Raw genomic sequence first — 22,883 nt, 5'->3', positions numbered from 1 at the left:
ACGGAAAAAACCTTACAATACACTCGATCACTCTTATTAAAGCTACACAGAAAAATCCTTAAAATACACTCGAAATTTATTAAGCAAATTATATATAACATAATTCTAACACCATCGACTCCCCTCAAAAACAGGGTTCTAAAACTAGAAAGCACCCTCAAACAACTACACTTGTCCCCAACTAACTGAAACACATCTAAAGCAAACCAGCCCACACATTCATTTTTACTCAGTCTTCTTAATAGTGCCTAAAACCAAACCTCAAAAAAACACACACACATCTATCAAAAAATCCATAGCATCACTACCTCCGGCAAAAATTGGGATGAAAATAGGAGGATGACCATAAAGAGTGGCAGCGGCCAGGCCTGCGCTGCTTGCAAGTACCAACGACGGCGGTGCACGCCCGAGTGCCTCCTGGCGCCCTTCTTCCCGGCCGATGAGCCCAAGATGTTCCAGAACGTCCACCGCCTCTTCGGTGTGAAGAACATCCAGAACCTCCTCAAGGAGCTCGGCCCCGACCACACCCAGAAGGCCATCGCCATGAAGTCCATCAAGTACCACGCTGCCATGCGCGACAAGTACCCTGTGTGGGGTTGCATGTTCGAGATCCACCAATTAACCTACCAAATTCAAAACGCTGAGGAAGAGCTCCAGGCCGTACTCCACCAGCTGGCATTCTACAGACAACAGCAGCAGCAGCAACAGCATCAACAACAACATGAGAACCAACTGTCTTCTCACACGCCTGACGACTACATCTCTGACCTCCAGCTCGGGATGGGCCCGCCCGGGAACAGCCTCGAAGCCCACTCCCACTACAACAACAACAACAACAACGAGGAGGCTGCGGTGGCCGACTACAACATCAACTACATGGATTTTAAAGAGATGAACAATGTGGTGAACTCGATGTGCGGTTATAGTAACAACAATAGCAACGAGAACAACACGAATTCGATCCTAACGCACGCGCATCTCATGATGCAACAGCCGCCTATCTCCGCCGTGGAGCACGAGGATTATAACGAGATGCAACCGTTTTTTGATAATATTGATGATTCACAGTCTTATATTGGCTCCAAAGAAGTCTATGATCAATCTAGGTATAAAAATAAAAATAAAAAACTACAAATATTGATTTTTTTTTTTTGGTTTTGTGCACAAGATTAGATTTTTTGAAGTGGGATTGTTTGATTATGTGCAGTTTGAGCTTGGAATCGGCGTTCAAGGAATCGAGACATGATGTTGAGGAGATTAATGAGAATGAGCTCAAGAATGCTGCAGCATGTTTTAGCCTTACTAGTGTCAACTAATTCAATTTTTTGAGCATTCATAGTTTCTGGAAATACTTGGTTTTCTCGAAGAGAGACTAATTGATTTCTTTGGCTTAATTTGTCATTATCTGTGAATTTGATAGTGTTTCATTTGATGTATTGATTTTTCATGAATCTAACTAACATTTCTGTTTGATTTTAATAGGTACAGAGGTGCTAGTTGAGAGAGGTGTGGGACGCACCGAATGGCATTTTCTTTGATTCTTAATTATATCACAAATTAGTTATTTTAAAAACTTTTTAAGTGAAACATATTTTTTAAAATTTATGGTATTTGTAATTTTCAAAGTCAATAAATTAGAGATTTTAATTATATAATTTTTAATGTCTATAAATACAAAACATTTCACACTTAAATTTTGATAATTTTTAATGGAGTAATTTTGTAAAGTAAAAAAATGAAAAATAATACTGTTTGAAGAATGATGATGTGGTAGAAGAGAGGTATGAATTGGTATAAGAGAAGGGATATGATTACCGGTGCTTTGGTGGTTGTTATGACTATTAAAGCATTTACCTTTGGTGTTAATATACAAAAATTTTAATGTAGCTTACTTATCATTCACATCTCAACTTCATATAGTAAAATATTTACAAAAACTATTTATAGGTCTAAAGTCCTACCATTTTCTTTTATGGAGAATTTGTTTCTACTTTCTATTCAAAATATCTTTATTTCTTTATTACAAACTAAATAATTTCTACTATAATCATCTATGTAATTCTACTACATACTACCTCATTAAAATCAAGTTTTTATCATATATTTGAACATACTCTTCAACAAAATATATCAATATTCACCCTCCGATCAAATTTCAAGATATATCAATATTCAATACAAATACAAACTCAATCCCAATCAAAAAAATTTACAAATCATATGAATACAGCAGGACTTCTTCAGACCAAAACATAAAAAGAAGTCTCTTTAACACACACAAAAAAAAACCAATCTCGTGAAGCCTAGACCATGTGACACATGAGTCCAGAGTTTAAAAATATATACCACAAATAATACTACAAAAAAGCGCGAATAACCAGCAGATTTACCGGCGAATATAAATCTAACAATAATAGCGATGAATTACCAACATAACATTCGGAATCCACCGGTAATCCACCGATAAACTATTTTATAAGCGCATATTTGGTACTTACCAACAGATTTGTCCGCTGACACAGTTTTTTTTGTAGTGTAACTAAAATCAAGCCAACATCCTTGAATGCGCGATCCGAGCATAAACCTTCCTCGTCTTGACAAACAGCCCTAATGCCACGAGCGACCCAAAAAGACTTACAACCGCCATAGCGAAGAAAGATGACATGAAACAGTGAGTTCCACTGCAAGAACTCTCATCTCCCGCATTTCTATCATATATATACCCAATAAGCCTAACGGAAAATATGTACGACCCCAGAGGGCTAGCAATGGCGATCGTATTGAATATCGTCCCCATATGGCGCACCCCGAATATCTCAGAGGTGATGGTGGGCATAAGCGACCACTGCGACCCGTAGCAGATGCCGACCAACACGGATCCCACGTACAGGTTTCCTGGGAAACCCGATCCAATGATGACGTGGCCAGCAGTCATGGCTGCCAGAGTCACAGTCATAAACAACGGCCTCGAGTAGCCTTTCTTGTGAAGGAAGGTGTCCGACATGAGCCCTGCCCCGACCCGGCCAAGGAAGTTCCATATGCTCCACAGTGACACTAGTGTGCTCCTCTCCACCGCGGTGTAGCCCAGGGACTCCCCGATCTGGCTGATGTTGTTGATCGTGGCGAGCCCTGACCCCATCCCGCACAACATGGCAACAAACAGCAGCCAGAAGCTCAGAGTGCGGAGAGCTTGAACGAGGTTCATCTCGTGATCATTGGTTTCGTTTGGTTTTCTCGTTTCATTGTCCACTATCAGAGGGGCCTTCAAACTGGGGAGTGAACTCCGTTTCTCTGCTTCGTGTTTGTTTGCCTTGACGGCTACGTGGAGGGGCGAGGAGAGGATGAGGAAGAGGATCGTCAGTGTGAGAGCGCGCATCCAAGGGGCGAGGACGAAAACGTTTTCTAAAATGATTAGTAGCATGACATACGCGGCAACGACCATGGAGATGAGTGAGAAGCCGTTCAAGTATGCCTTATCGTGATCTGCCGAGGAAGTGGGATGAGCTCGGACCAAGTACATGAGGGCGAGAGAGAGGAGGGACGGGGCCAAGGCGAGTATGAGGAGGAATGTGGTTGGTTTTTCTGGGAATAATGTTTGGTAAACTTGTATGATAACTGCACCACTCAAGCCAAGGAAGCCCTGCCAAAATTTAGATTTAGGAATTGTTACACAATGATCATGATTCATTAACATGTACCTTTGCACAAGATTTAGTTAATTAATTCATATATTGTTTGTTTTTTCTAGATTATTTCATGTGCTACCTTTGAACAAGAATTAGTTAATTAATTCATATATTGTTTGTTTTTTCTAGATTATTTCATGTGCTGTAAAGTGCAATACTAGTTAAAAAGTAAAAACTATGATCAAAGTTTGTAAGCCATGTAAATGGCTAGTTTTAAAATGAAGGGACACATAATAGAATGAAGGGACACATATTTCAAAAATGGACAAAACAAGCACAAATCATGATGGGATAGAAAATAGATAAGAACATTAGGTATGATATCTACTTGTACTTATGGTGTATCACTTGATAAATTATTTTTTAGGGAAACAACTATGCATAGTACAACATTATCTCAATTTTAATGGTTATGCTGACTGCGACTAAAACTATATTATCCATAAATTTTTGGATAAATTAGAAATGGATATTGGTAAACATGTTTATAAATAAAACCCTCTACAACTTTGAATGTATTAAATACTTAGAATAGCTACTTTGGATAAGAATTTGAAGAACTCATTAAAATAGTATAGTCGATATATCTGACTTGATATAGATATTAGCGTCACTTAAAATAAGAATTTGAAGAAATCATTAAAATAGTATAGTCGATAGCTGACATGCTATAGAAAATAGCAATAGCGTCACGTAAAGTAAGGGATTTGTGATGGGCCTCACAAGATGGCCCATATAAAAAAAGAAACCATAAATTAAAAAACTTCTACTAGCAATATTATAGAAGTAATTTATAAGCATAAATAAGTAGGGCCACTGTCTTCTCCACATAGATTTTCTCTTATAAGGTGCAAATTAATAATTTTGTTATTATCTTTAATTTTTACTAAATTTGGATAACATCATGATTAATGGCATGATTAGCTGTTTCCATTTTCGTGTTTCATCCAAATCTCACTTTTTTCTTAAATATTCCTAGTTCGACGATTAAACTTAAATAAAATGTAAAAATACTGTATCTTTAAGCTTTGGACATTATTTGCTGCAAAAATGTTTAATAATAATTAATCAAATTTAATTTCCACCTGTGATGAGTAGGTGGAACTAACTCTAAAAAAATACTATTCCACGTTTTAAACAAAAGCTATTTATATGGATATACTCCATCCACTTTACATTCTCCTCAACAGCCTTCTATTAGCTTGATTTATACCAACGAGGATTATTATTTATTTAAGATTTTCCATAAAAGAAAAACAGAGATAAATCTCAACACTTTCACCAGTATTCTATTTGTCCATGTACAATAATTTTATTTATAAATAACACGTATTATAATGTATAAATAATATAGTAAAAATAGAAAAAATGATAACATTAAAAGAAATAAAAGGAAAAATAAAATATAGGACTAACTTTAATAAAAGGATCTAAATAGAAAAATGAAACTATACTAGAAATGAAATTAGACCTCCTAATTTATTTATCTCTTTTACCTTTATGAATTTATATTTATTAGTAGCAATTTTGAATTAGACAAAAATCAGTAAAATTAGAGAAATTCAACAATAAAATTACCTTCATAATCCCGACGACGGTGCCGCTATACCCCGGAAAATTCTCGACGGCGGTGACGACGTTGGCCGTGTTGAAGAACGTCTGCGCGTGCGCGGCCAGGAACATGAAGAGGCACACGGCCGCCACGTGCGGCTGCGGAATTTTGCCCGTGACGGCCAGCCACAGGAAGAGGTAGCCGATCAGGCACTGCGCGGCGCCGGCCGCGTGCACGATCCACGTCCTCGGCGCGGCGGCGTAGAGGAGGCCGGAGAGGATGCCGGCGTTGGCGCCGATGTCCTTGAAGACGGAGATGGTGTCGAGCGTGGATTGGTCGTAGTTTTGCGAGGATTTGAGGATCGGAGAGTAGATGCCGAAGGCGTAGGAGGCGCCGCAGCTGCACTGGATCCAAATGCTCGCCGCCGCCGCCGTCCATTTGCTGGCCTCCATTGTTGTTGTTGCTATTGGATTTATTGTGGAGTGAATAAAATAACTACTTATTGTGTTTGTGGATGGAAGAATTGTGTACAAAATACGTGGTCCCGTTATAGTTTGCTTGTCAATTTCACAAATTGTGGTGTACAAGGGAGATATTTTCATTTTTAAGTGAGTTATGGCCAAGAGTGTGCTCGGGTTGGGTTGGATCGGGTTTGACCCGTTGTATCTGAACCATGGCTTTGTGTACGTATAAGTGATACGCTATGGTTTGATTTGGATTGATATTGACTTGTTATATATGATCCATTGCTTCGTGTATGTATAAGTAATATTGCTTTTGTTCCGATGACCACAAGAGATTTTAAGAAATGTTATCTTGTATTTTAAGTGGTGATGATAATTATTAGATATGAATCAACTAAACTGGAAGGATTTAAAAATGAAAAATGAGTACTAGTTGTTCAGAATTTAAGCCACTATCAGTATAAAGTAGTTTCTCATCGATCTTATATAGTACTCCCTCTGTTCGCCATTAGGAGTCTCATTTGTGGGCGGCACGAGTTTTAAGAAATGTTAAAAAAAGTTGGTGGAAAAAAGTTAGTGGAATAGGAGTCCCATTTATATATATTAGTTTTAAATGAAATATGAGTAGAATGAGTTAGTGGAAGGTGGGACTCTATTACCATTTATGGTAAAAGTGAACCGGAACTCCTATTCACGGACGGACTAAAATGAAAAAAATGGACTCCTATTCGCGGACTGAGGAAGTATAAAGTAGAGTTGATAATATACCAGATTTAGCGGAATCAGCTTGAGTCCATCCAGTTTGACCCAATTCCAATTAACCTGAATCAGGGCCCGTCGTGCATATGTGTGTGTGCATAAGGGCTCATTACCATGGACGGACCCAAGTGAAAATGACAAGGGGCTAAAGCTTTCACTAAAATATTTTTTTATTAACTTTTTTCTTTTATAAAATTGAAATTTATTCAAAGTTTAATGCAAATTAAAAGTTCCTACAAATGATTTAAAATTAAGCTCTTATTGATATTTTTTCTATATTTGCCTCTGCTCATTACTAGCTAGATTCAAACTTAAGAATACCATATCATATCTGATCGGAAACAGGTCTAATCCAGTCTAATCGCATATGACAAAGTGCATAGATAAAAATAAATGGTCCATTTCTCATCCTATTATTCACGAATAGAGAAAACTAACATTTCGCAATTAACGTCTATAACTTCAACCTTTAGCAATATTATTAGTACTTGCTTTTCAAATGATAATATGCAAAGCCAGATAGATAAGAAGGACGGAAAGATAGAGGACTTTGAATAAAAGTTTTAAGGATATTCGAAATGACCTAAAAATAGATAGTACAATAAAAACATGACAAAAGAGTATACTAAAACATTACAACTTGTCTTGGTGGGCCAATAATTAGTATACAAGATTATACCTACACGTTCCGTTCTTATCAACAACATAGATATGTATTCCAACTGGATATATTAAAATCAATGATAACTGATAAGTGCAATTAATCTCATTTAGTTTCGTGTCAATCTTATCATTTTCAGCCATTTAATTCAATTTATTTTCAATTAAATTAAATAGTCGTGTAGGGTGGTTTGTTTTACATTTATAAAACGGCATTAATCAGATTAGCGTAATGGTTTAGCATCTCGTCTTTTAAATAATGAGATTAGTGATTTAATCCTTACCCATTGTGAATGGAGTATATTATTTGATCATTCGCAATCCTCAAACTATTGACAGGAGATATTTTGAGAACACATAAAAAAAAATATTTATAAAATGAAGTTGAGAAATTGAATACAAAAAGTTCCATCCACAAAATATATTTGTAAATAATTTCATTTTTTTTCTTTTTCTTTTGGGCCTACTAGTTTATTTATAAATTAATAATAGTGTTGTGATTTTCTTTTGGGCCGACAATTGATTTAATGAATTAGTAGTACAATATTATGCCAATTTATTATTTATATTGATAAAATATAAATCATGTGGAACTAATATAATCACGTATTTATAAAGTCGTAAGTTGACTCATTTCGACTAATAAATTATTGGCCATGAGAAAAATAAATAGCAGTAGATTAGTATCCTTTAATTTATTTTCTTACATTCGAAGATATTACTACAAGATAGTATTTGTTTGGCTAATCTTAAAAATGCAATTACACTTATACCCTTAATTATCTTAACTGGCCATGATTCCATTTTCAATTGAATTTTAATTCTTCTAAAAATTATTATTACACCCTTAATTATGCAATTAAAATTACATTTTGTTAAAATTATACTAGAAAAAATTAACAATATTAAATAATTTAATTTATAAACTGATATCAATAAAAGAGAAATTATTCACTAGATAATTGTCACATCATTAATTAAAAAATAGAGACTGTCTTCACTCTTCAGCCTTCCAAATCTGTTGAACCAAAAATCGAATTAGAAGAAAAAAAATCCCCAATTTCAGTCAAATCAGAGCCTCATCAATCATGGAACCAGACTACAATCCCAGCCGGAAAACTCTGATCAAGAACAAATGGGCGGCGGCGGCCGCCAGCATTTTGATCCAATGCACCGCCGGCTCACTCTACACCTTCAGCATCTACTCCCAAGCCCTCAAATCCACCCAAAACTACGACCAATCCACCCTCACCACCATCTCCTGGTTCAAGGACGTCGGCGCCAACGTAGGCCTCCTCTCCGGCCTCCTCTACTCCGCCACCGCCGCCCGCTGCGGCCCCTGGCTCGTGCTCCTCGCCGGCGCGCTGCAGTGCTTCGCCGGCTACTTCATGATGTGGCTCGCCGTCACCGCGGCGATTCCGCGGCCGCAGCCGGCGGTGATGTGTCTGTACATGCTGGTGGCGGCGCACGCGATGACATTCTTCAACACGGCGAATGTCGTCACCGGAGTGCACAATTTTCCGAGCTATAGCGGCACCATCGTTGGGATCATGAAGGTAGGGTTTGGAAATTGATTTAATTGATCTTATTTATGTTAATGTTGAATTCAGGTTTCGATAATTCGACTTGAAAGGATATGGATTCAACATCTTGAGCTGGAAAATTTAATCAAAATTTACACAACATGCATGAAAAACAACATTTTTGGGGATAGACATGTTGAGTTTTGTGGCATATTTATAGCCTGGTAGATTATTGTGATGTTTTTTTAATTGTGCCATTACTCTTAAAAGGCCAACTTTAGTTGAATGCATCTGTTTTGTGACCAATCTTTATTTAGTGGTTTTTGTTTAGTAGCATTTGATTTGTAAATTGAAGTTGGAGTGAGCACTGCAATGTCTTGCTGTGTAGAAGATTGTGTAGGACAAGTGAGAATAAGACATTCAATGTGTGATAGATTGATAGAGTTATACTATGATGGTAAAGGATATTGGTGGAGATTGATATTCTTCCTATGGAAATTTTAGAATCATAGTGATAGCACAAATTTGGAAATTTGGGGAGTGGTTTAGACTTGTAGTGGTTTAGATTGTTATTGTTATTTCTAAGAAAAACAGTAAACTAATATCAATATGGTAGTAAAATTTAGAAATGTAAAGGTGAAATAAAGACTTTTGTAATGTGATAGCTAATAGCACTAAATATTTTGTTTCCTTCATTTAGTACTTTTAAGCACTAATAAGGAATGAGTGGAAATTTTATTTTTGGGTTTCTCGATATAAAATTGACGTATTTGCTTGAATTTATAACTGGGTTTGTTGAACTGCTTCTTTGTCATACTTGTTAATTTTCTATTTACTGCATTTGTTATCCTTCTTTTAACTATATGTCCACTGAGATCTTTGAATTTTACAGGGCTTTCTTGGTCTCAGTGGAGCCATATTAATTTTAGTATATCAGACGATTTTCAAGCACAATCCGAGTTCATATATCTTGCTCCTGGCATTGCTCCCGCCAATTAATACGATTCTGTTTATGGGTTTTGTTAGAATCTTTAGAACAAGTGAAGAAGATGAGATCAAGCACTTGAATGCCTTCTCGTCTTTTGCTCTTGTTTTGGCTGCCTATCTTGCAACTGTGATAATCATCCAGAACATTCTCAAATTAACAGTATCCATACGTGCCTTGACATTTTCTCTACTTATCATGTTGCTGTTGTCCCCTATTTTTATTGCAATCCGAGCCCAGAGGTATAAGTCGTATCGGATGGTAAAGTCTTTGCTCGAGAACAATCAAATGTCAGATGATAAGGACCCAATAGATGATGATGACACGGATACCACGGAGGACCAAGATGAGTATCATGAGCTCCCAAACGGTCCAGACCAAGTTAGGGAGTCAAATAATAACAACACGTTGCATTTGAGAGAAGATGTAAATCTTATTGGAGCTATGCGAACGATCAGTTTCTGGCTTTTGTTCTTCACAACTGCGTGTTCTATGGGATCAGGACTTGCCTTGGTGAATAATATTAGCCAAATAGGCGAATCTCTTAGATACAAGAGCTTAGAGGTTAATACTTTGGTTTCACTATGGAGCATCTGGAACTTCCTGGGTCGTTTTGGAGCAGGTTACGTTTCTGATTATTTCTTGCGCGCTAAACGTTGGCCAAGGCCGTTGTTTATGATATTTACTCTAGCAACCATGAGCATTGGCTATGCAATTATTGCTTTTGGTTTCCCTGGTGCTCTTTACGCTGGTTCTGTTTTGGTGGGTGTTTGCTATGGGTCACAATGGTCGTTGATGCCGACTATTGCTTCCGAATTGTTTGGGAAAGAGCATTTAGGAACGATATTTAACACCATCACTAGTGCAGGTCCTATTGGGTCTTATGTTCTCTCTATCTGGGTGGTGGGATTTCTCTACGACAAGGAAGTGGCCGGTGATGGAAATACATGCATTGGAATTCAATGTTTCAGATTCTCGTTTCTTATCATGGCAGCCGTTGCACTCTCCGGCTCTCTTGTTGCCTTAGTGTTGTTTTTCTGGACTAGAAAATTCTACAAACATGTTGTGCTCCGGAGGCTTTACCATTCTCTACGAGAGAGCAAGCGCATTGATTATGATGACTAGTACATAAAACGATTTGTGTTCCCACGCTAACTAAATAGTGATGTGCTGTATCAGTTTTCGTGAAAATACTAGGAAATGTGCAGGTCTTTTGCAGAGGCAGATTGCGTGACAGCAGAGTTCTACGAAGCTTTAACATTGTTATTGATATGCAGGTTTGGCCTTGATTGATCGGTATCTCTTTCTTTCCCTTTTTTTCTCTGATCGTTCACGTTCAAGACGGTTTTGCATTTTCAGGATCTAACCTTCCTGCTTGGAGACTGTCTAACGCCTTTCTGGTATCTTATGCTCATGGAAGAATGCTCTCGTGTCGGCTGATTCAGTTTCAATCACTCGGTAACTTTTGTGCTTCATTGTGCGTAGATTTCGTCTTAAAACGTAATCGGTGCCATGTAGAGTCGTTAACATCTGAGAAGTGCAGATGAAAGGGAATAAGTTCAGAATTCTGCTGGTATGATGAAATCTTTGTAAAATTGATCATTTCTGTAGAGAACTATTTGATCTTATTTCTTGACTTTGATGAGGATTGTGTATAAATTTGAAGGTGAATAAAAACATACTACATTAAAATTTTGAGAATGTTTCTTCTATTCATCACCAAGCAATCTTGATGATATTGCTACATTTATTCTTCTTTTTGAGGTAATTATATTATTATTCTAAAAAAGGTTTATCATAAAAAAAATTGCACTTATAAGTATGGATAAAATGATTGTGTCGTATATTAATCATCATTCACACTTTTAGTATATGAAAGTTTGAAGAATCCACTTAATAACTACGGATACAAAAAGTATAAGAAAACCAAAAATTGATCATTCAATTAATTTTAAAAATGTACTAGTACAATATTAGTTTTTTTCTTTTTTCGTTTTGCATTTTCATTTTCTTTTTCCAGCTTATTAGATAAGATTATATAAACACCTGTTTTAGTTCAATTCAATAACTTGATTTTTATCAATACTATGACAGATCAAATAAAAATACTTGGATCAAAATAACATTCTATGTTTCATCTTCACCAAGTTCTCCAAATGCAATTTATTTTTGTTGGGCATGTGGGTGAAAAATATTGATAAATTGATATACCGTACGTATTATACTGAAAGATAATGAATAATACTGATTTTGCATTATACTAAGGTATTCGTAAGTTCTGATATGATAATTGCATAAATTATTGATATCGCATTACACTTTTTTTTGATATCGCATATCATACCACAATATATACTGAAATATTTGAGGCATCCGAGATATATCGAATACCGATATTTTTGCCGAAATAAAATTGGTCTATTTCTATTTTTGAAATTTTTTTTGCCACTTTTTTTTATCCTCTCGATCACTTACCCATTTTATTCGTTTTCTTTCCTCTAACTTTACTAGTCCTCATTTAAAACTTGTAGCATTCATAAACAAAATTATTTTCGCGGCACGTGGACTACAATACCTGTTATTATGTTCCAAAGAAGTGGAACGATTGTAAAAAAAATAAACCAACATATATGGGCCTCAATTTCAAGTTTTATTATTTTCCTATTTGAAAATTAAAGACAATTGTTAGTATAATTAGCAAGGTCATCACAAACCCAAAAGAGGAAAATCAGATAAAATGATGATATATTTATATAAAAAAATCTACATGGATCCACCCATGAATTTCTTAATGCCTTGACAATGAAAAGTGACTAAGTTGATAGATTATGTACAAATTGATTAGATTTGACCACAATGAAAAAAGGAAATTACTTGATAATCCCATGGTGACAAAGTTCTATTGACACATTGTTGATTCCTAAATTGTGTAGAAGAAATTGAGGACAAATTGTTGACTTGCAACAAACTTGGACTGGATACGACGTCGTAGAGCGGGAACTCAATGAAATCCACCACAAAAGAATCTCCCCCTCTTTACCCTGATACAGTGAAACCCTCAAACCTCAGCCCTAAATAGAATTTAATCCCAATAATTCAATTCCTCTCCTCGTAGATTTTGATCCAATTTCACCTTTTTCAACGCCAAAGTTTCACCCCTTTCGCCAAAATCCCCGTATTTACACAGCTATATTTGTTTTTACAAAATCCGATTCTCCTCAAATTCCTGTCTCCTCTCTCTCCTTTCCCTTCTCTCTCTAAAAACTGAGGGGTGAAGAACCTACCGCAGCTCCAAAAACCCATTATTCACGTACCCCAGCAATGATTATTATGATTGTCTGATTTTGCCCCTTTTCACGTTTTGCAGCAATCGCCTTCATTATTATCGGTATTGTTTGATGATTCGTGCAAATTATTGAGCTTGCTTTGGGAAAAACCCCAGCTTTATTGTGCCCATTTGGTTTGAATCAACATTCCTGGGCTGCTTCAATGCAAGCCCTTGATCTCCCATGTAACCCATCTCTTGAAGATTCATCCGCCATGCCGGAGCATTACTCGCCGATCCACCACCACTCGCCGGAAAATTCGGAGAATCGAAAGTCCGGTGTCGAAAATAACACCAAGGGCGAGGGTATTAAGGAGACTAATGTGAAGTCAGCTAGTGAAAATAATGGTAATAGTAGTGTAGTAGCGAGGAGGGAGAGGCCGTCGAGGGCGTGCACGCAGAGGGCGGCAGCAAGGCTGCAGGCTGCAGCTGAGGCGGAGGCTACGGCGGAGGTGGAGAGGAAGAGGAAAAAGAAGAGGAAGGAGAGGTTATCGGCGAGGCTGTTGAAGGAGGATTCGGAGGAGGAGGATGGTTATAGGGAAGAGGAGGAGGAGGGCGGAGAGGAGGAGGAGAATGGGGAGGAAGAAGGCTCTACTTCGTTGGCACAATTGCCGAGTAGTAGGGCAGTTACACCTCTGGTCGGTGAGCCAGAGGCTTCGCAGCTGCCTCGGTGGAATATTCGGTCCATGTGGCAGTTGGCTTCTATTCTCAATTTCTTGAATGTATGTTCAGCTTGAGAAAAGATTATAATAGCAACTAGTTCTAGTAAGATTTGAGCTTTGTGGAGTTTTGGTTCTTTGAAGCTGATGTGTATGTTTTTATTTTTTGATGTGAGGTGTAGGTATTTAGGCCTCTATTGAATGTCAAGGTGGAGTTTTCAGCAGAGGAGTTTGAGACGGCCTTGATTAATCCAAATAATACGCTGGCTGAGATACATATGCCATTGTTAAAGGTTAGTCTTGTTACTTCCCTCTTTAGTTTCCTAATTGTTAGTATAATTTTTTGTTATTTGATTGTCATTTTTTGTTACTAGTTTATAGCTCGTTTGGTCTATCCTCTGAATTTCATGTTGTTATTATAATTTTTTTTTATTCTTGTAATGTAGTGGTAGTTGTTTAACATTATCTTTTGACAGATATATTGTGTATCTCCTGCTTGGATTAAGACTCTGTAGTAAGGGATTGTCTTAGCTACAAAAATAAAAAATAAAACTAAAACAAGTTGCGGGCATTGATTTTTCCTTGAGTGAGCAAGCATGAATTTCAAATACTTTCATAACTGCCTGGATGACAGAAAAAAATCATCTTGATGGAATATAGGTATGGATTATGATGAGAGTGTGCTCCTAATGCCAGTGCTTAAGGTCTTAGAGACTAATTTAATGATCCTTATTTCCTTTATTTTCTAAATCTATCCTCTTTTTTTCTTTTTCCATTCTTTTGAGTTTCACGGGGCTTCCTTTAGAGGATCATTGTACTGCCCATAGTATTGGAACCTTATGAGGGATTCTGTGAATTATAAATGTAAAGGGCGTGGAAGATTTCTTGAATGAACTGATCATTAGAGACTCAGTGCACAATTATTGCTCTTTTTGTTTATGTGAAGGAAAGAGTTGTTGAATTTATTAGCAAATTTAAGGTATCACATGTTATAACTGGACGATCAGTGTCAAAGTATAGCCAACATCCATTCAGATCACTCCAGTGGCATGCTCAGTAGGACATAACTCTTGGAAATAATCTATAATGACTAGATTTGCTTGACTAAAGTAATTTCTTTTGTTGTGTGTTTACTGTTCTGCAGATGACTAGTGGCCAATAATGCAATATCATGCCCATAAGATCGAGTTACATGCATTTATTGTGACCTAGAGGTGTCATTTTAGTTGTTTTCTTTTCATATAAACTGGAGCTGTTTAATTTGTTTGCAACCCATTCAATCATTCAATGTAATTCATGTATTGTTATCATCATCTCAAGAGTTCATAGGATTGTAACCCTCACAAGAAAGATCACCTATACAAGTTTCAATTCTCTGTTTTAAGTTTCCCGAGTGACATGGTTTTCACCAATCGGTACCACTCTTAGTGTCATGAATATGTATGTTTTTTTATCTCTCTTGATTTTGGTTCAAACTATAGTTTGTTATAATCCTAGGTATAACATAGAAAGGTTATGAGTTCCTTATCAGAACTCTATCAAAATACTTCATCATTACAAATTTAACTCCAATGAACAGCATTATGCAAGTTAAGGTGAGAACTGCTTGTATTCTTGTGTTTCTGCTTGACCTTTTTTTTTGATAAGGTATGTATAGTTGACTAGTTGTCAAATTGCTGTTTGATCAAACATTGTAACCAGTTCTGTTTATGCTGGTATTTCGCTTTTCGTAGGCCATTCCTCCTATTACCAGAATGGCACTTAATCATGATACTTGGATTACTGTTCTATGTAGAAAGCTGAGGGATTGGTGGCACTGGGTAAGCTCACACTAAATACTGAAAATTTAATCAATCTTTCTCGGAGTAATGCTGGATTTACTTAGTATGGTTCTCTGCTACAGGTTGCTGAAGGAGATTTGCCGATAGTTGCATCACACAGGTGAGTAGATTCATATCACAACAAAGTCCATTTTTTGTTGTTGTATTTGTGTTGGTGTGCATAAGAAACACGTGTTTATATGCTCAAAAGAGTTGAGTTTTGTTTGTTTTAGGACCGAAATTGAGGCATACAACACACTTGATCCTGGGATGCGAGTGGTTATTCTGAAGGCATTATGCGATATTCGGGTTGAGGTATTAATATCGTAAATTATTCTCTTGGTGGTAGCTGTCTTAGCTTCAATAGATAAACTTTGCCCATTACAGAATTATAATATGACATATGGGCCTAAATAGTGATTTTGAGTTATTCTAATTATAAAATTTGAACAATCCTGGATTCATATGCAGTTATATGCCTCTAATATATTATTGCTCTTTTTTTTAACAAAATTTCATTGACATACACTCCCCCCGGCTCCCGCCCACGATTTCTACTAGTGCTAAATTAATCGTGTTGTCTTCTGCAGCAAGAAGATATACGGAACTACATAGATGAGTCATTAAAACATGGTGTTCAGCTCTCAATATTTCGCAAAGAACGCCTAGGGGGCGATTCTTATGGAGTCTCATATTGGTAAATTACAGGCTCTGTGATGATGGATTACATTTTGTTATCTATGTAAATAGTTTCTATTGATGGTGTAGCTCTACCATGGAGGTGCCTCAGTGTCTTACATGCATGCTTCTGTATTCACTTCATTGTGTAGAATGTAACTTTGAAAGTTATTTATGGATGCTTCTTACTCTCTAGGTATGAAGATGATCCCATCATTGGCCATCGACTATACAGAGAGATTAGGAATGTTGAGGTGAAAAAAGGAAGGGGAAGGAATATTCCACCTATTCCTCATTCATCATATCAATGGGAAGCAGTTGCCACTAATTTAGATGAATTCCTGATTGTTTCTGTAAGTCTTGATTTTTGTCAATTCTTATTGATATGAATATTTCTTGAGCAAGTGTTATTTTTGTCAATTCTTATTGATATGGATATTTTTTTTAGCAAAAGTCAGATTCTTCTCTTTGTCCCTTTGGTTTCCCATACTGGTTGTATTCATTACAAACACATGAAATTATACAAATCCATTCATATTGCATTGAACTTTACACTTTTCCTTGGTAATCATCTCCTTTTCCAGCCTGGAAATGATGTCAAATGTATATGATACATGCTTTTAAGAGCCTTGGGGAGTTTGTGTCTGATAAACAGCATAAGATTCTGAGTAAAAGCCTTGCGGAGTTTGTGATAAACAGCATAAGATTCCGGTCCATTACACTATGTCGGTCAATCAAAATGTATTTTTTGGCAGTGTGGTAGAAGATGGTTATCTACTGGTTCCTAGACTAGCAAAGGTTGTTGATTCAAATTCATTCGTACTTAAATTCAGTCGGAGTTGCATGTGTTGGGTGGTGTGTAACAGTGTAAGATGATTGCTTGGCTTTGTGTCACTCAAGGAGACTGCAAAATTGCACTTGTGTCAACTTCATGTTAGATTCTAGATGCCAGGGTATAATGGTTTTATATTTTATGCAACCTAGCTAGTCGGGGAGGCGAGATATAGTGCTTGTAGATGGAAAAAATGTCATCGCCGTTAAATTACAACTTGTAAAATTCACTGGATTTATGATCTAAGAGGCCACAGTTGAATTCTGAGTGTGCACCTGATTGCTGTTTTTTTAGTTGTCTGGTCTGAATCTTATTTTCTTTTCCATTGCCCGACCTCATATCCTTGGCAAGCTTACAACGCGTACTTTCTGAAAATTCAACTTTACTTTTATTTCTGGCACATGTTTTCATTGTCAATTTTATGTTTGTTGCTTACAGGAGAAGCTCTTTTCAAGTAAAAATAGAACCGAGGTGTCTGTTGGGAAGAAATTGAAAAATGTCATGCTTCCTGAAATTGAGAAGGTCCACAAGGTGGTAAATTGTTCTATATCGAAAGATGATTTTCCATGCATTTTCTTTTATTTTGGTCATTGTCCTGCGTTAAGTTAATTAATCCCTTTCTTGAAGAGAACATCTTATTAGTTTTAAGCATTTCCTGTATATTGTGGTTGGTTCTAAGAAGTATCTTCATGCAGATGAAGGAGAAACTGTTAAAGAAGCAACATAGACAAGCACTTATGCTTGATAACATGATTGGCATGGATGGTATGGCTGCCGGACGCTCTCTCCGTGATAGAAAACCCGTGACCTATACTTTTGGTATGTGCCATACAGCTTCTTAGTAGACTTCCGCCCTTGTTTATGCTTTGGATTAATTTTTCCCAGTCCACCATTGATGCTATTCTTCCATTTTTTGCAGATGATTATGATCGATCAATAAATGAAGCTATAAAGGTCACCAAGTGAGGATCTTAGCACCCAGAACTTCTACAACTACTTGTAACATTACTTTTCCTTATATTTTATTTTCGAAAATTTTCACCCTTTTTTCTTCTTATAAACCATATCAGGGCGAACAAGCAATCACCCGAACCTTTTGATGGAAGAGATCCTCCTGTGAAACATGAATTTTCTCGAAATGGTAGATTGGATGGCCCATCACACCACTCTCAAAACCTCAATTTCAGCGCTGTTTCTCCCAAATCTCCTTACGATGATGATGGCGATGGTGATGACGATGATGGAGAATTTTATGAAGATCACAAAACTGAAACATTAGACCGAGGGTATGATAATTCACTCCCCCGGATTGTTTTGTTTGCTTGAAAGTCTCTCATCATTCTTAATGAATTTATAAATTACTTGTTTTTTTTTGTCTTGTAGTGATCGCCGGAGGCAAAGGCCTGAACGTTATTCAGTGAATGAATACGTAGAAGCAGTCTCAGATGCTGAAGCAGAATTTGACAGTGATGATGACATAGTTGGGGAAGTGGTTTATGATGATGAATATCTTAAAAGAAAGAAGCGAAGGAAGATGTCAAGTAGCTCCGAAGGCGATGAGGAGTACCACTGGGATGAAGAAAATCATGAAGAGGAGGAAGAGGAGGAGGAAGATGATGTATTAAGTTCCAGTGAGGATAGTGATGCGCCACCACGCCGAACCAGAGCAATGCCCGGCCGAACTAGAAGGGAAACAAAACTGAGATCAGTTGGTGACCTCCAGCCAGGTCTCAGACGAAGTAAAAGGGCCGCTCGTATCAATTATAGACAATATGAGGTGTCTGAATCTGACAATGAACAAACAAAACCTGAGAAATCGAATGCGCCAGACGAGCCCTCATACTCAAGTGGTGGTGACGCAGAGTTCTCAACCAGTATCCAAGATTCCGATGAGAAAATCAGTAACCAGGAGGACATCCAGGATATCCATGCCGAGCATCAGCCTACTGAGGAGCAGCAACCAGAGGCGGTTGAGGAAAAGCCACCAATTCCACCAGAACAAGAGAACCACAAAGATGAAGAAGTTGAAGGGGTGAGCAAAAGACGTTTTCTTGATCTTAATGAACTTGCTCCAGGTTCTGGGTTCGACGATGGTCCCAACTCAATGAGAGACGAAGACAGAGATGACTTCTGAGCATCCCTTCTACCAAAAGAGAGGAGCAAAAGTTTTACCTTGATGAGGCTGATACGTCTGGTTGATGATTTTCGTGGCAGTCCATTCCATCTGTTAGAGAGTTCTTACTTGCCAAAACTCAAGCGACGTCCCTCTTGCAGTTTATTTATCTTTTCCTGCTGGGAGTGTCTTTTTGCTGAGAAGATGGTGTGTAGATTAAGTCGGTTCTACATTATGTTTTCACTTTTAAGAAAGAAAAGGCACGGATGAGAAGTTCTGTTGGGAGTTCTTACTCTTCTGATCGAGACGTTGTACAATAGCTTAACTAATATTTGCAACAAAAGTATTCGCTTTTTATTAAACTCTGTGGCTCAGTGTTATATTTCTCTGGTTAACATCTATGTGTTAAAGTGTCAAAATGATGCCTTATGTCTAGATAGATAACTACTGTGAGTCCTATGTCGTTTACTATTACCTACCGACTAAATAGCAGCTGCACTGTGGTTGATCTCTGCATCTTTAACTTCTGTGCACTTGCTGTTCTTTGTTTCCTCAAGAATGCATATGAGATTTCGAAGGCTTTGCTCTGGACCATCTTTTGCAGATTTTGGCATGAGGTTTTCCGCAACATCAGCAGGTGATATCTCGACCTCCTGGATCAGCTCCTCGATGGACTGGAACAATGGATGTGCTTCAAGTTCCAGGTAATTCTTCGCGAGCACTTTAAATCCTTCGTATTTGCAGTAAGATAGCTCGATATGTTTGTCCATCCGGCCCCTTCTTGTAAGAGCTGGGTCGAGCTTATCCACGTGATTTGTTGTGAATACGATTAATCTCTCCCCTGCACAAGCAGACCAGAGGCCGTCTATGAAATTCAGCAGGCCTGAGAGAGTGACCTTGCTGTCACTCTCTTCCTTCTCATTCTTCTCCTTACAAGGAGAAGTCTTTTTTTCTACTTTTCCAGGCTTCTCCCCTGCAGGTTTCTCCTCTTTCTTCTCCCTCTGGCCTGTTAAGTTGAGGGAGCAATCGATATCCTCTATCACGATGATTGATTTAGCAGTCGTGTGTATCAAAAGCTTCCTGAGCTCTGTGTTGTCCTTCACTGAGGTAAGCTCGAGATCATAGACATCATAGCTGAGTAAGTTAGCCATGGCTGCGATCATCGTAGATTTTCCTGTTCCGGGAGGGCCATACAGCAGATAACCCCTTTTCCACGCCTTGCCGATTCTTGCATAGTAATCTTTACTCTTTATGAAAGTCAGCAGATCCTCCACGATCTCCTCCTTCTTCTCCGGCTCCATTGCCAGAGTCGCGAACTTGGCTGGATGCTCGAACACGATATAACTCCAGGTGGTAGACTTGCCATTCGTGTAGAGCCTCCGCGGCCTGTTTGCGGCCCGAATCTCTCTCCCTCTCTTAAAGACATGCTGCAGGTAATCCTCCGTCATCATCTTCTTGTAGCACTTGTCGAACTTGAGCTTGTAGTACCTCTGCTCGGGCTCCGGGTAGTACAAGGCCCCGGTGGCCCGGGAAGGAACCTTCCCGGAGATCCATTTCACCTCGACTCCGTTGAACACGTCCGTCGTGTTCTCGTACTGTTCCATGCTCAGCATCACCTTGTTCTCGTTCGTCATCAGGGCCTTGAGCCGTTTGGCGTCCGGCAATTTCTCGCTCAAGTACGCAGCTACGAGGCCGTAGGCCTCGTGGTGCCGGAGATGACTTCCAGCGTACTCGTGGATCAAGACCTGGATGTCCGGATTCAAGAATCCGGACAGCCTCTCGGTGAGTTTCTCGATGTAGCGGCGGAGCTGCTTCGGGCAGTTCTGCCGGATCATGTTACAGCAGAAGACGAAGGTGGCGATGATGGACTGGTCCGACAGCCTCTTGGTGAGTATCTGGATGTAGCGGAAGAGGAAGGTGACGATGATGGACCGGACCGACCCGAACGACCCGACCATGCCCGGTATGCTCTTTACCGGAATGGTCATTTGGGGACGGTAATTTTTTCTTGCTGTTTGATTGATTTGGAACGGCAAGAAAGTGGTGAAATTGGGGGCTTTGTATGCTTTTATAAGCATGAAAAGTAGGGTAAAGGAGAGAAGTATATGTGTATCATAAGATTTGAATGCATATAATATAAGCCTCTATTATAGTGTATCATGAAATTTGGAAATTTGTTATACCTCGTGTCGAAAGTTTGAGAGTACATAAATCGGTTGTATATTTACTTTTCTAGTACTATATTTTATTTTTATTTTTCGTAAAGATCTTTTTGAGATGTAAAGATTTTTTTTTTATTTAAATGAATCATGCGGAAAATTATAAAATAAAATCATAAAATTTGGTTAAATTATAGTTCGATGCAAATTTGAAAATTAGAAAGGAAAAGATTATGAAATTCGAATTTGTTTTTAATTATTTCTTCATGGTGGTATTTTTTTTATTGAAATTTTATTTGATATGCCAATAAAAAAATACACATGGATGTTAGTAAACAATATTTTTTACCATGAATAAATCCAAACTTCATAATTTTGTTAATTGAATTTCAAAATTATGGAAATGAGTAGAATATCATCAAATTTAATGGTTGTTTTTTTATAAATTGGTCTAAAATGAACCGTAAAATGAAGTCAATTTTAGTCAATCGCATGTGAAACATCTTTTTGTACTACTATGTATTTGTATAACTGAAATATGAAGAAGAGTCCAAATTTAGTGGTTTTTATGGTACATTGCTCCAAATCAAATCTTAGATCGAAGATTGAAATATAAGGTCTTCCTAATCAAAGTTAATCTCATGTGAAACCTCCTTTTATGTGAGTGTATTTTTGTATAACTAAATTTAATGATTTTTATGGTAAATTGCCCTAAATAAATAATCGAAGTATGAGGTCGCTCTAGTCAAAGTCAAGAAACCTCTTTCGGTACCACCGAGAGATGAGCAAAAGACGTTTTCTTGATACATATATTCACTTACATTAAAAGATTAACTTGTAGTAGTTAAATTAATCTGTGGAGTTCTGTCTGGTTAACCAATAACATTCACAAGACTTGATCTTATCTAATTTATCAAATCGAACAACATTTTGCATTGCATTGAACATTGTGCAATATGCTTAATTTGTACGACAAAATTCGTTAACTCTGTGCATATTTTTATTTAAACACGAGCCTTTGAACGGTAGTACTCCCTCCGTCTGCCATTAAGAGTCCAATTAACTTTTGTCTACTCGTTTTGTAAAAATAATATAAATAGTTAAAATAGAGAAATGGTAAAGTAAGAGACTATTTCTCCACTTTATATCATTTTTATAAAACAAGTACAGAAAAGTCAACAGGACTTCTAATGAGGGACAGATGGTGTATGCTAAATATAAATAGTTAAAATAGAGAAATGGTAAAGTAAGAGACTATTTCTCCACTTTATATCATTTTTATAAAACAAGTACAAAAAAGTCAATAGGACTTCTAACGAGGGACAAATGGAGTATGCTTTATTAATTACTTTGTCTTCTATATCAAGACTTCCAACTCCTCTGTTGTACGGTTGCACCCAATTTATAAATATATTGTTACTTTTATTAAGAAATTCAGATATAAACAATTATACTGTGATATGTATATTTCCTTTTTCTTCTCTTATAGTATTATTTTTTTCTTTATTTGGCAGTATATGAAATTAAATTAGACCGTCCGACAAGTTAAGATCCGTACGAGGTTGTGCAAATCACATGTAAGAAGAATGAGAACAAAAAGAGACGGTGACAGTCACATAAAAAATCTGTGTGCCTAAGTTCTCTAATATATTTTGGTATGATTAGAAC

General features: G+C 37.4%; 5 protein-coding genes across 7 annotated transcripts; 3 read left to right on the top strand and 2 right to left on the bottom strand.

The window, feature by feature from the left end:
• Positions 1-285: 285 nt before the first annotated feature.
• Positions 286-1,538, top strand: LOC125216699 (LOB domain-containing protein 27-like). The gene is made up of 2 exons (XM_048118459.1): positions 286-1,106; positions 1,208-1,538. The coding sequence occupies exons 1-2, from the start codon at positions 340-342 to the stop codon at positions 1,314-1,316; spliced, it is 876 nt and encodes a 291-aa protein (XP_047974416.1). The 5' UTR covers positions 286-339; the 3' UTR covers positions 1,317-1,538.
• Positions 1,539-2,116: 578 nt separating this feature from the next.
• Positions 2,117-5,937, bottom strand: LOC125213504 (protein NUCLEAR FUSION DEFECTIVE 4-like). The gene is made up of 2 exons (XM_048114089.1): positions 5,265-5,937; positions 2,117-3,640 (listed from the first exon to the last, which is right to left on the bottom strand). The coding sequence occupies exons 1-2, from the start codon at positions 5,838-5,840 to the stop codon at positions 2,546-2,548; spliced, it is 1,671 nt and encodes a 556-aa protein (XP_047970046.1). The 5' UTR covers positions 5,841-5,937; the 3' UTR covers positions 2,117-2,545.
• Positions 5,938-8,108: 2,171 nt separating this feature from the next.
• LOC125214917 (protein NUCLEAR FUSION DEFECTIVE 4-like) lies at positions 8,109-11,330 on the top strand. 3 transcript variants are annotated; one of them, XM_048116146.1, is made up of 4 exons: positions 8,109-8,677; positions 9,537-10,251; positions 10,498-10,906; positions 10,989-11,330. In XM_048116146.1, exons 1-3 carry the CDS (start codon positions 8,210-8,212, stop codon positions 10,752-10,754), a joined length of 1,440 nt encoding a protein of 479 aa, XP_047972103.1. In that variant the 5' UTR covers positions 8,109-8,209; the 3' UTR covers positions 10,755-10,906; positions 10,989-11,330. The 3 variants fall into 3 exon arrangements, with proteins under 3 accessions (XP_047972103.1, XP_047972100.1, XP_047972101.1); XM_048116143.1 differs by having other exon boundaries at positions 9,537-10,753; positions 10,838-10,906; XM_048116144.1 differs by having other exon boundaries at positions 9,537-10,906; positions 10,989-11,029; positions 11,115-11,330.
• Positions 11,331-12,693: 1,363 nt separating this feature from the next.
• Positions 12,694-19,418, top strand: LOC125213058 (DDT domain-containing protein DDR4-like). Its single transcript, XM_048113410.1, has 12 exons — positions 12,694-13,676; positions 13,796-13,906; positions 15,347-15,433; positions 15,517-15,554; positions 15,667-15,748; positions 16,024-16,130; positions 16,308-16,464; positions 17,382-17,474; positions 17,639-17,762; positions 17,863-17,905; positions 18,014-18,229; positions 18,327-19,418. The coding sequence occupies exons 1-12, from the start codon at positions 13,119-13,121 to the stop codon at positions 19,075-19,077; spliced, it is 2,367 nt and encodes a 788-aa protein (XP_047969367.1). The 5' UTR covers positions 12,694-13,118; the 3' UTR covers positions 19,078-19,418.
• On the bottom strand, positions 19,261-21,014 carry LOC125209993 (AAA-ATPase At3g28580-like). The gene has a single exon (XM_048109573.1). It carries the CDS (start codon positions 21,012-21,014, stop codon positions 19,539-19,541), a length of 1,476 nt encoding a protein of 491 aa, XP_047965530.1. The 3' UTR covers positions 19,261-19,538.
• Between the last annotated feature and the right edge of the window lie 1,869 nt (positions 21,015-22,883).

The sequence above is a fragment of the Salvia hispanica genome, chromosome 3, assembly GCF_023119035.1.
Source record: "Salvia hispanica cultivar TCC Black 2014 chromosome 3, UniMelb_Shisp_WGS_1.0, whole genome shotgun sequence".
NCBI classification, from domain to species: Eukaryota; Viridiplantae; Streptophyta; class Magnoliopsida; order Lamiales; family Lamiaceae; genus Salvia; species Salvia hispanica.
Note: the sequence above shows the minus strand (reverse complement) of the source record. Positions and strands in the feature narration are given on the sequence as shown.